This window comes from Coregonus clupeaformis, chromosome 13 (assembly GCF_020615455.1).
Source record: "Coregonus clupeaformis isolate EN_2021a chromosome 13, ASM2061545v1, whole genome shotgun sequence".
Lineage (NCBI taxonomy): Eukaryota > Metazoa > Chordata > Actinopteri > Salmoniformes > Salmonidae > Coregonus > Coregonus clupeaformis.
The window spans coordinates 43740441-43754113 of record NC_059204.1 but is presented as its reverse complement, the minus strand read 5'-3'; the positions used below and the strand labels follow the sequence as shown (position 1 = coordinate 43754113).

Sequence of the window (13673 nt, the reverse complement as noted above, 5' to 3'; positions counted from 1 at the left end):
CCATTTCATCATGTGATCTTTGTCGAAAGCTACAGTGCCCTCAGAAAGTATTCACACGTCTTGATCTTTTCCACATTTTGTTGTGCTACATTCTGAATTTTTAATTGATTAAATTGAGATTTTTTGGTCACTGGCCTACACACAATACCCTATAATGTCAAAGTGGAATTATGTTTTTCTACATTTTGAAAATCCTTGAAAAGCTGAAATGAAAAGATGAAATGTCTTGAGTCAATAAGTATTCAACCCCTTTGTTATGGCAAGCCTAAATAAGTTCAGGAGTAACACTGTGCTTAACAAGTCACATAATAAGTTGCATGGACTCACTCTGTGTGCAATAATAGTGTTTTTGACTGACTACCTCATATATCTGTACCCCACACAAACAATTATCTGCAAGGTCCCTCAGCCGAGCAGTGAATTTCAAACACAGACTCAACCACAAAGACCAGGTTTTTTTTTCCAATGCCTCGCAAAAGGCAGCTATTGGTAGATGGTAAAAAAAGCATGGTGAAGTTATGAATTACACTTGGGATGGTGTATCAATACACCCAGCCACTACAGATACAGGCATCCTTCCTAACTCAGTTGCCGGAGAGGAAGGAAACCGCTCAGGGATTTTTGCCATGAGGCCAATGGTGACTCTTTAAAACAGTTACATAGTTTAATGGCTGTGATAGCTGAGAAAACGGATCAACAACATTGTAGTTACTCCACAATACTAACCTAATTGACAGACTGAAAAGAAGGAAGCCTGTACAGAATACAAATATTCCAAAACATGAATCCTGTTTGCAAAAAGGCACTAAAGTAATACTGCAAAAAATGTTTGGGGCAAACCCAATACAACACATTACCGAGTACCGCTATTTTCAAGCATAGTGGTGGCTGCATCTTGTTGTGGGTATGCTTGTATTCGTTAAAGACTGGGGAGTTTTTCAGGATAAAAAAGAAACGGAATGGAGCAAAGCACAAGCAAAAACCTAGAGGAAAACCTGGTTCAGTCTAAAACACAAGGCTAAATCTACACTGGAGTTGCTTACCGAGAAGGCAGTGAATGTTCCTGAGTGGCCGAGTTACAGTTTTGACTTAAATCTACTTGAAAATCTATGGCAAGACTTGAAAATGATTGTCTAGCAATGATAAGCAACCAATTTGACAGAGCTTGAAGAATTTTGAAAATAATAAATGGGCAAATACTGTACAATCCAGGTGTGCAAAGCTGTTAAGAGACTTACCCAGAAAGACTCACAGCTGTAATCGCTGCAAAAGGTGATTCTAACATGTATTGACTCAGGGGTATGAATACTTATGCAAATTAGATATCTATGCGTTTCATTTTCAATACATTTGAAAACATTTCTAAAAACATGTTTTCACTTTGTCATTATGGGTTATTGTGTGTAGATTGGTGAGAAAAAATATATATTTTAATTCATGTGGAATATGTGGAATAAGCCGAGGGGTATTAATACTTTCTGAAGGCACTGTATGTTCTCAAAATAGGAACAATTGCTACCATTCTTGATTACTTGATAATCAGTTCATCAAATACAATAATCATCTGCTTAGAGGTCAGTAACTGTGGCCGTGTTCTGACCTGTTCTCCTCAGGGATGTGCAGGGCCATCATGGTAAGAGGCTCTCTACACTCCACCATCCAGCCATGCCTCTCATTCACACGGCCCATCTCTGGGGACAGGAAGTGGTTGGGCATACGGCTCCAGATGACCGGGGTCAGCATCTGGACATCCAGCCTGGGAGGACACTGGGGGACCGGGTTCTTACGCTCACTGCGGAACATGGCTGCCGAGATGGGCATGATGTTCTGCGGTGAGAGGAGAGAACAAACATTGACTTTGGAGAGTAGAAGGGTGGTCGCTGAAGTGAAATGATCGGCTGAGCGAGAGAATTAAAGGAAAAACCACATCCATAACGATGTAAAAGCAGACAGTAATGAGTTAACACTGTAAAAGCAGACAGTGACAAGTGTACTTGAGTGGTTCTCTGTGAGTCTGACCTTGAGCTTGCCCAGCTCCACTTGCAGCATGTTCTGACTGGAGGGCAGAACAAAGACAGCTGGGAACAGTTTAGTGTTGGGCTCCACCTGGAACAAACCACTACAGTGTCACATATGAAGCCCATAGTTTGTACCTTGCCCAATAAGTCCATTAACCCTTGACATGCTTCTGAGTAAATAAATACATGTTTACACTGTGAATGCAGCATCTCACCTGGTAGAAGGTGTTGATCTCTTTCCCGTTGGCTGTGAAAGTCATGAGGCCTGTGTCCAGGTCAATAAGGCAGCCAATTACAAAGTCCTCCTGACTGACACGGGTCTGCTGGGAGCTGCTGAACTCCCCTCCCCACACCATGTAGCAGTTACTGCGCTTCATACTGAGGGAGACAGGAGAGAGAAAATAGTATGCTAAGATATTATCTCTGTGTGAACACTGTGTGTGTATGTGTATGTGTGTGTGTGTGTCTCACCTGTCATGGATGTTGCCTTTGTCATCTCCCACGGTGACAGTGACATTTCTGACTTTGCTGAGGTCAAAGTGCAGGTCATACTGGTGGTAGTCAGGGGTGATCCAGCCCACCCACACACCGCTGGGTTCTTGTCCCGCAAACACTCGCACTGAATAATAGTACTGCACACAGAGGAAATGGACAGAAAACATTATTAACAATCTCTTCAGCCAAAAATGTCCTGGTGAAGAGAAGTGATTTTCCAATCAGAGAGTAAGGTTTAGACACTAGGGTCTGAAGAGGTCATTTGTAAAAGGACGTACTGTGGTGGTGTTGAGGATGATGTCGTCGTCATCTCTGTCATCTGGGACCACTTCCTCCATCAGGCGGGGCATGGTGGGAACAACAGGGGGCGGAGTGAAAGCTGCCTTCTTGGCCTTGAACAGGAACCTGAGGGGTACACAAACAATGTGTATTAGGGCCTCCTATTCAATATGACTGAGAAAACATTATGATGATTACAGTTAAACTGAAATTCCAATTTAATACTGTAAAAAGGGGCATCTGTGTTCAACGATTTCTCAATTAACTGAAAAGGAGAAGATATTTATATCAAATGTTTTTTCAATTTTTTACTTGTAAAATTCAAATCGATTCCTAAATTGCCTTCAATTCAAATTGACCCCAACCCTGGTTTTCAGCATTCACTTTCTACTTTTTTCCAACAGAGTTGATGTAGTCTGTCCAAAGCCTATTGTCTTTCTCTTTAGCTATCTGACCCCTACTCAGTACTCACCCCTTCTTCTTGCTCTTCTCTGTAGAGGCATCTTTCACATTCTCTGCTCCTTCATTGACAGGGATCTCCTTAGGCACAGAGGGTTCCTTCTTCTCCTCCTCCTTCTCTGTGCGGCTGGCAGACTTCTTCAGCACCTCAAAGTCAGAGTCGGGGTCAACCTCCAGAACCTCGTCCTCAGGGATGGTCAGAGCTCGGGTGAGGGGGGTGGTCCCGGCCATAACCTTAAAGGTCTCGTGGAACTCCACGGGCATGCTGAGCCTCAGGAACAGCAGGTCTGTATTGGCGTTCTGAGAGCCAAAGGTCTTATGGGTCAGCTTCAGACAGGGAGCACTGTCCACAGTCCCATCCACACGGGACACCTACACAGGGGACATGGGAGGGTGGAAATCTAAGAGAAACATTACTTTGACATTTGTCAATTTATGATCATGTAATATGGGAACAAAAGCCATTTCTAGGCATAACGAGACACTGTTACTGAACAAGATGTGCAGTACCTCAACGTGAGGGTGTTCTGTAGGTACAGCGATGAACTGGGGCAGGCTCTTGCTGAACCACATGGTGATGTCTCTCTTCATGTTGATGGCGAAGGGCTCAAAGCCCTCCTGCAGGCCACAGATGGTGAAGTAGCGAAGGCTGCTGACGTTCTGGCCCAGGTTGAGCCGGCCAACCTGAGACAGGCCCAGACTACACACAGGAATGAAGCCTGGAGACAGACAGACACAGTTTAATAAATAGCATAGATCTAAATCAGTGAATCATACTGAATCATAATATCCACCTCATGTACAGCAGACCCAACCTACAAGGATTTACCTCCCAAGCCGCAGCCGTCACTCACCATCTCCTATGTCTATGTCCTTGAAGGCCATCTCAGAGCCAGAGTCGCTGATCAGCATCTCTCCGTTCAGGGTGAAGAAGATGTTCTGCTCTACCAGGTCGATCATACAGCCCACCACGTCACCTGGCAACCAGCTACGACCAAACGGCTCATTGCCCACATGCCAACGCTGAGCCTAAAAAAGAAAAGTCCAAGTTAAAATAGGATACATTAGTAAATGTTTTCCCTGAAACAGACAGAGAACAGAGCATTTATCACCGACCATACCTTGAAACCATTGAAGACATAGGCGAGCTCATCCGCCCCCAGCTCTGTGTCAGCGCGGACACTGGGTCTGGCCCAACCCACTCTCATCTCCCCCACAGTCACAGCCTCAAACTCAAAGTACCACTTCCCCTGGGTCACCGCGTAAGACTTCTCAGCCCGGAACACACGGATCTTATTTCCACGGGAATGACCTTCCCCATTACCACCTAGCACAAACAGAGATACAGGTGACATTATTAAGATGTTATATATATAGCAGTCAGGTACATCATTACTGGTACCCTTGATAAATATGAGCAAAAAATACTGTATAAAATAAATTATATACAAATACTGAGCTAAATTGTACGCTCCAAAAATATCGTGGATATCCTTCATCTGAGCTTATGGACTGCCCTCTTCAATTCAAACCACAAGTTTTCAATGGTCAGTATTTGTTTTATACAGTCTTTTTTGCTCATGTTTATCAAGGGTGCAAATAATTTTGGACCTGACTCTCTCTCTGTGTGTGTGTGGTGTGTGTGTGTGTGTGTGTGTGTGTGTATGTATATATACAAAACCAGTCAAAAGTTTGGACACACCTACTCATTCCAGGGTTTTTCTTTATTTTTACTATTTTCTACATTGTACAATAATAGTGAAGACATCAAAACAATGAAATAACACATATGGAATCATGTAGTAACCAAAAAAGTGTTAAACAAATCAAAATATATTTTATATTTGCGATTCTTCAAAGTAGCCACCCTTTGCCTTGATGAAAGCTTTGAACACTCTTGGCATTCTCTCAACCAGCTTCACCTGGAATGCATTTCAATTAACAGGTGTGCCTTGTTAAAAGTGACAAGGTAGGGGTGGTATACAGAAGATAGCCCTATTTGGTAAACGACCAAGTCCATATTATGGCAAGAACAGCTCACATAAGCAAAGAGAAACAACAGTCCATCATTACTTTAAGACATGAAAGTCAGTCAATCCGGAAAATTTCAAGAATTTGAAAGTTTCTTCAAGTGCAGTCGCAAAAACCATCAAGCGCTATGATGAAACTGGCTCTCATGAGGACCGCCACAGGAAAGGAAGACCCAGAGTTACCTCTGCTGCAGAGGATAAGTTCATTAGAGCAGACTATTCATAGGAGACTGCGTGAATCAGGCCTTCATGGTCGAATTGCTGCAAAGAAACCACTACTAAAGGACAGCAATAAGAAGAAGAGACTTGCTTGGGCCAAGAAACATGAGCAATGGACATTAGACTGGTGGAAATCTGTCCTTTGGTCTGTAGTCCAAATTTGAGATTTTTGGTTCCAACCGCCGTGTCTTTGTGAGACGCAGAGTAGGTGAACGGATGATCGCCGCATGTGTAGTTCCCACCGTGAAGCATGGAGGAGGAGTGATGGTGTGGGGGTGCTTTGCTGGTGACACTGTCAGTGATTTATTTAGAATTCAAGGCACACTTAACCAGCATGTCTACCACAGCATTCTGCAGCGATACGCCATCCCATCTGGTTTGGGCTTAGTGGGACTATCATTTGTTTTTCAACAGGACAATGACCCAACACACCTCCAGGCTATGAAATGGCTATTTGACCAAGAAGGAGAGTGATGGAGTGCTGCATCAGATGACCTGGCCTCCACAATCACCCGACCTCAACCCAATTGAGATGGTTTGGGATGAGTTGGACCGCAGAGTGAAGGAAAAGCAGCCAACAAGTGCTCAGCATATGTAGGAACTCCTTCAAGACGGTTAGAAAAGCATTCCAGGTGAAGCTGGTTGAGAGAATGCAAAGAGTGCGCAAAGCCGTCATCAAGGCAAAGGATGGCTACTTTGAAGAATCTAAATATATAACACTTTGTTTAACACTTTTTGGGTTACTACATGATTCCGTATGTGTTATTTCACAGTTTTGATGTCTTCACTATTATTCTACAATGTAGAAAATAGTAAAAATAAAGAAAAACCCTTGAATGAGTAGGTGTGTCCAAACTTTTGACTGGTACTGTATGTATATATATATATATACACACACACACACACAGTATATCTAGCTGTATTTAACAGGACAAGTAACTAGTTCATTACAGTATTGAAATATTAACAACTTGGCAGACAGACAGACTCACTGCTCTCCTGGTCAGGTGGCTCAATGTTGTAACCATAGCCGATGAGAGTGCGGACAGCTGCACAGACAGTGTCTCTGTTGGTCTTCTTGGTCTTTTCGTCCAGCAGGTTGTATGGCACCAGGCGCGGGTTGCGTTTGTTCATAATGTCCTGAACAAGACTTGAAATCAACTCAAACAATTGTGGGAGTCATAGAATTATTCTGTAAGTCATGGACTTACATCTTGATAGAGTGATACTGTATTAGCTCCAAAAAAACATTATTATTCTATTTGTCTTGAACAGTTACATAAATGTTGGCTCTGAAAACATCACAACTACAACGACTCATGAGTCAGGTATGAATAATGCTTCACCCAGAGTTCAACTTTTATAAAGTACTATATCTGCATCACTTTAGGGGAGCTTGTTGTGTGCCCACCTCTACGCCTACGAGTGCATTAAAACCCACCCCACAAAAACACAATTGATATTCAATAGTCATTGTCTGAAATGACTTGAGCTACAGTATTATCACAGGTTTGGCCTTACTTGCTGTGTGCGAGTCTCCTGAAAGAACCAAGAACAGACAGAGAGGAAAAGCTACCTGTACAATGCTGTAGGTCCATCCCTGGTGAACCCGGTCACGAGCCCACACATTGTGTCCATTTTCTGACAGTCTCTCCACTAGGTTGGTCTGGTTGGGTGTCAGCTTGACGTGGTTGAGGTCCAGAGGGGCAGGCTTGTATCCACTACTCATCATATATCTAATGGAACAAACGGGATGCTATGATTACACTAGTAAGTGAGAAGTCATTATGACTATTCTACTAATCTCACTAAGTGAACAGGCCTTTACTTAAATGACAATCCAACATTTCACAATGCCTATCTCAGATAATGTAAAACAATACATTTTCAACCATGTAAGTGAATATCAGAGAATAATGACGTCATGTCTAAATAAGTCTGAGATCACAATCTTGAGCTATCACTCACGTTTTGGGCATCTTGATGTTCTTCAGGTTCTCCTCTGCTTTCTCATCTCCCATGCCCACATGACAGCCCAGCGCCAGTAGAGTCCTTTGAGAAACAGAAGGAGAGGTAGTGAATACCTAGCACACACAGACACACTAGGCTGAGAGGGCATGTCCAAGACCTTGAGAGGGCGTGTCCAAGACCTTGACTCACTTGAGTGTTTCTCCCGACATGGCAAGGTTGTAATTCTTCTCTGGCTCTGGCAGGCTCTGGAAATCTACCAGGCAAGGGTGCAGTTTCTTGTTGTCATCTCGGAACTTGAGTAGAGGAAACAATCAAGATGTTTGCCAGATTGGATTAAATAGATATCACTCAGTCCTGTAAGCAGTGTATGGGAAGCACTCACCGACCCGTAGGTCCATCCTTGTTCAATGCGAGTGGCGGCCCATAGCTCATGGCTGTTTTCTGCCAGCTTCTCCCGAATGCGCTCCAAGTGAGGCGGAAGTACAATCTGAAAGGACAACACAGTGAATGGAGGCAAGAGAGAAGAGAATGAGACACGCACAGATCATTCAAGGGTTTTACCTGTACTGTGTCCACAGGGCAGGGGGTAAAGGCTGTGTGCGAGAGGGACTGTGTGGGCCCCAACAGGTTGCGGACACCATTGAAATCATGCTTATACTCCTTGATGGGCTCAATACGCAGTCGGTCCTTGGGCAGCACAGCCTCATAGCACGGGGCATAGCCTGGCGGTGGGAGGAATTTAAAGTCCCCATGACGCCCTCCCAGGAGAAAACGAACCCTTGACGTTTGCGAGAAGAAGAACATGAACAGTGATCACTCATTAGACATCCTCTGTGACAGATTTTCTTAAGACACATTCTAAAAACAGCAGCTCTATAAGCCCAATCAGTGGTTCTCACTTGACGCCTGCAGAAAAGCTGACAACAGGGAAGAAGAGGCCGTCCAGGTTGAAGTTCTCAAACATGCCTTGGACAGGGTGCCCGTTGATACGGAACGAGATACTGGGCACGCTCAGATCCAGGCAGCAGCTGACCACATCGTCTGCCGCTAGGATGTGCATGTTGGGGGAGGCAACATGACGGAGGACTCGTCCTGTTGAGACACACAGATCAATAAGATCTCAACCACTAATAGAATGATGCATTCTAAAGCTAGGCCCTGCTCACTGTACCTGACCACAGGTGGAGTCCATCAAAGGCATATGAGTAAAGGTCGTCGCCAACCCCGTTGCCGCCCCAGCCCTCACCACCCCCAGGGTAGGGGCTGTAGCCCTCGGTCAGAGCCCAGCCCACACGCAGGTGGAAGGCCTGGGCCGTCAGGAAGGGCTCCACATAGTCCACCATCACCTCAAAATACCACTTCTTATACTGTGTGGATCCCTCACAGGTTCCAAGGAAGATGTTGGGTCTCACACTGAGATAAAACATAGTTAATGGTTTGAAGGAAAAAACGAATTGCAGTGGTTAGATTTTCACAAACGATATTTAGTATGACCAGATGTCTATATACCTGGTGACATAATTGATGATGTTGGACTGCAGGAGGAGGTCGCGACCCGGAAGCAGATTCTCTGTGATGAGATTCTGATTGGATCTTACAGCCACACCATTACACACACACAAAGAGCAGAGCACATCCAACACCTAGGCAAGGGAAAGGTATTCTAAAATCAGCTTTCAAATCATAAGGAGATGGACCGTCAACAAGATAACATACGAACACTTCTCTGGATAAGCACAGGCCTAAATAATAATAATAATAAACATACAAATAATAAACTTCAATGACCTGCACACATATTCACTGACCTTGTGATTGCGTCCATGCTTATCCAGTAGAGAAATTATAGATTTAATGTGGTTCTCCTGGATGATGTTCAGGACCTCTGGACTCTCAATCAGAACGCAGTACAGCACCTCCAGGATGCCTGTGGTGAGAGTAATACGCAATGAAACACAGAGGACACTCCCATAACACATTCAAGTCCATTTGATTCAGTGCTGAAAGGTGACTGAGTATGTAGTGGGACTTAACCTGAGGAGGCCTCTAGACGGTCCAGTTTGCTGACCAGCCAATCCAGGTTATCACAGAACAAAGCACAGTTGGCCCGGTTACCTCTGATGAGAGAGGCTTCACAGAAAGAGAATGAGAGATCAGAGCTAGGTCATGTTCAGATTGAAGGGCATGTTGCCACAGTAACCACAGCAATGCAGAAACATGATGTACCTTGGATCCTGAAATAATGGGCTAAATAGAAGGACATATACCCAGTAGCTCATACAGGAGATTAACGATTTCCTTCCAAGACTCGGCAGCCTCCTCCCCTGCAAACTCGGAGAAGTGGGCCGCCGTGTTGTAGACATTGAGACGGTCAATACAGTCCAGCACCAGAGTGATCATGCCCTGTGTGGAATGACACAGAAAACGTCGGAACACTAAAGGGAGGAGGAGTGCGGGAAAAATATTTTGAAAGTACAGTATATCTTCTTTATCTGTTGCGTGTGAGCATTGACCTCCTCTTGGAAGAGGTTCTGTCGGTTCTTGAGGGAGCGTAGTTTGGTCTGTTTCTCCTCGTGCTCCAGCTCCTCCTCAGGGGGCCGGAAGTAGAAGATGAGGTCCTGCAGGGAGAGGGCCACGGAGTCCATGGGCAGAGACAGGGGGCCTGAAGAAGACTTGTTCTTCCCACTCAGAGAGTCCAGCGCTCTGGAGGCACAGAGAACAGGGGAAAACATTTCACTGCACTGACCATGAGGTCAAACATTAAACCAAGGCGATCTGCCCCTCCTGAAGGATAACAGTAAATCAAAGGGGTCATAGAAAACGCATTGGGAGTGGAGAGGGGCCATACTTAATGAACTGTGTGAAGAGGCCTGCTGTGTTGTAGATCATACGAGCAGCCTGGAACTCCTCCGTCTGGGAGCGGGCCACGGTCAGGGCATCGTCCATGTGGCCCTCCTTATGAAGGATGGCCTGAGAGAGACACAAGTGCATTGACAACATGGATAAACACCAGTTGCACTCCAGGGGAAAGCTGACTGAGTATTTCAAAAGCCAAAACTAAATGCAATCACAGTAAATCACTACATTATGGGGTCTTTATTATCTCTCAGCATTTCCCTTGTTGTTGTTCTTCCTGTCCATTAGCTCAGGGGTTTTTAGGCACCTTGCCACACGATTTCTCCATACCTTCCTCTTAAGAGGTCCCAGACGGGCGGACTTGGCATCGACAGAGGCGTACGTAAGCCAGAGGCCAGTGGAGACGTGCTGTACAAAACACATGGACTCCCCATACTTGATCTCTGGTGTGCCCATGCCCTCCACATCTCGTTTCTGAGCCACCTCGATCTTTTCCTGCAGGTTGGAACATTGAACAACAAGGAGAAAGAATGAGACTATCAACAGTTCTAGATATGGAGGGAAGATATGAATGCTGCTTATGTTCAATTCTATGAAAAGGACTGTGTGCGTTTTCACACTGCTCTTTATATTAACAGAGTGCCGTTTGTGACGACCCTGACCTTGGAGATTCTGAAGCAGAAGGCGGACATCTTGGCGTTGGCTTTTTCAGGGTCCACCACCAGCAGTCCTTTCTCTTCATCCAGGCAGAGGTAGCGACCTGTGGTTATGTGACGCACTCGGAACGACTGGCCCCATTTCATGTGACCTCCACTCCATCTACACAGAGCCATAAGTACAACCCCAATGAGAGAACTCATGTAAGACAATTGTAATGGTTTTTGTTACATAAAGCTGATGGACAGAAGAGCATCCACTCACCCAATCCGAAGGGGTTCTAGTCTCCATAGTGACCGAGCATGGCTACAGACAGCACCCCCCTCATAATGAGCAATTCTGAAAACAGAGATGGGCTGTTAGTGACAGGTGGTGTTTATGCGGTGTCAGATTACATTTCTGATTAACCTTCCTAAATTCTCCCATGTCACCCCGCTCCTCCGCACACTTCACTGGCTTCCAGTCGAAGCTCGCATCCACTACAAGACCTTAGTACTTGCCTACGGAACAGCAAGAGGAACTGCCCTTCCCTACATTCAGGCTATGCTCAAACCCTACAACCCAACCTGAGTACTCCGCTCTGCCACCTCTCGTCTCTTGGCCCTTCCACCCCTACAGGAGGGCAGCTCCCGCTCAGCCCAGTCAAAACTAATCTCTGTCCTGGCACCCCAATCGTGGAACCAGCTTCCCACTGAAGCTAGGACAGCAGAGTCCCTGCCCATCTTCTGAAAACATCTGAAACCCTACCTCTTCCAAGAGTATCTAAATAATCCCCCCCACACATAAAAAAAAGCATTTTGTACACTAACACTTTCCCCCCTACTAGCACTGCCTTTGCTGATAGCTACTTTATTGAGGACATGTTTACTTTCTATGACTGACATTTGTGGTTGTCCCACCTAGCTATCTTACATCTTAAGATGTAAATGTAGAATAGTTCAACAGTTTTCATCACCTGCGCTGGTCGTCTCCTTGTTCGGCAGCAGGGATAGCCAAGCACTCATCCATGTGACCATGGAACAGTCTAAGAACATAGCCTCCAGTCAGAAAGCCTGGGGGGGTAATGTTACATTGGCAATGAGAGAAAGACATGGCAGTCAAGTGTAGTGTTTCTAGATAATTAGCTAAATGACTATGAAATAGAAAAACAAACATATACAAGACACCTTCAGCAAGTTCACAGCCAGACATCACAGGGCTCATGGTCCACAGGGTCTGCATGAAGGAGGCATCCACCATGAGGTCACCACTGGCGTAGGAGAGATGCTGGAGAGAGAGTGGGGTGGGGGGGGGGGGGAGAGAGAGAGCGAGAGAACATGTCAGCTCCATCCATAACCTGGGGTTGAAAGTCCATATGGCAGTGTGTCACCAACGCAGCTCACCAGGTATCTCTCAGAGGACACGCTGACCAGGATGAGGTCATCTCCCACCCTGACCTTCTCTCCCTCTGACCTCTGCTTGGACGCAGGGTGAATGGTCCACCAGCACGCCTCCCCTGTGGAGGAACACACGCATCACTCAACTAAGGAGCAATATGAACACTGTGCAGAAAAGATGTGGACATGCCACTGCTCTTCTCTATGGTAAAAGCCATACCTGTGGAATCTTCCTGTAAACCCACATCAAAGGCCAGTTTGTCTGTGAGTGACCTTGAGGTAGTCAAACAGCTGAGGTACTGCCGCACACAGAGAGTAAAAATTACACACTGAATCATGAAGCGCTCATTGAAAAGCAAACCTGTGTAATATTTGTTTTATTTTATTTTAACTGCAGCACAGTTACATGGGTTAGTGTGGGAGATCGTGTGGGTGTGGGAGATAGTGTGGATGTGAGAGACTACTGGATGAGGTATAAGTAGAAAGCAGTGGATGATAGTGGGTTGGTAAAATGAGAAACATATGAGACTACACAGTGAGACAGAGAGGAGGCTGCTTACCATGCTAGAGTGAGTGTGTTTCAGTAGGATAGCATGGCCATACAGCAGGGTACGGTGGCCCCCTCCTTGAGATGACTGGGCAGAACAGAGGAGAGAGAGAGGTTCAAAAACTAACCAAAGAGAGTAGTGTATGATTCAACATTCAGCCTGCTAAGGTCAGGTACACAGGACTGTTAAAGACTAAGGAGGGAGACAGGAGTTGATCATCCTCCTCTTACCAAACTGGGAACAACATGGCAGGCGAAAGAGAACCTATGTACTGAACGTATCTGGCTGAGAAGAGTCAGAGAGCCCACCACAGAGAACCAACACAACAACAAACATGTCCACATAGTGGCAATACAAACCAGGGGTGAGTGGAAAGGGGAAAACACCAAGTTATAAAAAATAAATAAAACATCAAGTCAAATGAGTAACAATACCACAGCAAGTCAAATGTCACATGTTTTCCTGTCTGTAACTGGAAGGGAGGGAAAGTGACATTCAGACAACCAAACAATATTGTTACTTCAACATTTGTTATAATTAGTGGTTATCATTTCCACCGTCAACGTTGTTATCATCGTGATTATTCCATGGGTAAGTGCAGAGTCAGAACACAGCGCAAGACTGACTTCTAAGTCAGATTTAGTGGACAATGTGTGAACCTGTGTGTGTGAGAGTCTGTGCGTACGTGCGTGCAGCTTGATATTCAAGATTACACTTTGCCCTATATTCCAGACTTTCTGAAGATTAAGATTAATTGGCTTGATG

General features: G+C 45.2%; 1 protein-coding gene across 4 annotated transcripts in view; it reads right to left on the bottom strand.

Moving 5' to 3' along the window:
• LOC121579541 (ryanodine receptor 1) overlaps positions 1–13673 on the bottom strand; it is a 63675-nt gene that overhangs the window by 43187 nt on the left and 6815 nt on the right. For all 4 annotated transcript variants that reach the window (XM_041894225.2, XM_041894228.2, XM_041894226.2 and 1 more), the window contains exons 5-35: positions 12921–12995; positions 12581–12659; positions 12367–12479; positions 12151–12250; positions 11940–12036; positions 11249–11323; positions 10990–11146; positions 10658–10822; positions 10320–10441; positions 9985–10174; positions 9739–9874; positions 9506–9601; positions 9280–9398; positions 8981–9114; positions 8643–8884; positions 8371–8563; positions 8033–8249; positions 7854–7958; positions 7661–7764; positions 7469–7552; positions 7077–7236; positions 6493–6640; positions 4373–4578; positions 4106–4280; positions 3762–3970; positions 3265–3623; positions 2792–2918; positions 2490–2650; positions 2234–2396; positions 2020–2106; positions 1601–1827 (exon numbers count right to left, since the gene is read on the bottom strand). In XM_041894225.2, coding sequence (XP_041750159.2) covers positions 1601–1827; positions 2020–2106; positions 2234–2396; positions 2490–2650; positions 2792–2918; positions 3265–3623; positions 3762–3970; positions 4106–4280; positions 4373–4578; positions 6493–6640; positions 7077–7236; positions 7469–7552; positions 7661–7764; positions 7854–7958; positions 8033–8249; positions 8371–8563; positions 8643–8884; positions 8981–9114; positions 9280–9398; positions 9506–9601; positions 9739–9874; positions 9985–10174; positions 10320–10441; positions 10658–10822; positions 10990–11146; positions 11249–11323; positions 11940–12036; positions 12151–12250; positions 12367–12479; positions 12581–12659; positions 12921–12995 — 4625 coding nt within the window. The remainder of the gene's footprint in view (positions 1–1600; positions 1828–2019; positions 2107–2233; positions 2397–2489; positions 2651–2791; positions 2919–3264; positions 3624–3761; positions 3971–4105; positions 4281–4372; positions 4579–6492; positions 6641–7076; positions 7237–7468; positions 7553–7660; positions 7765–7853; positions 7959–8032; positions 8250–8370; positions 8564–8642; positions 8885–8980; positions 9115–9279; positions 9399–9505; positions 9602–9738; positions 9875–9984; positions 10175–10319; positions 10442–10657; positions 10823–10989; positions 11147–11248; positions 11324–11939; positions 12037–12150; positions 12251–12366; positions 12480–12580; positions 12660–12920; positions 12996–13673) is intronic.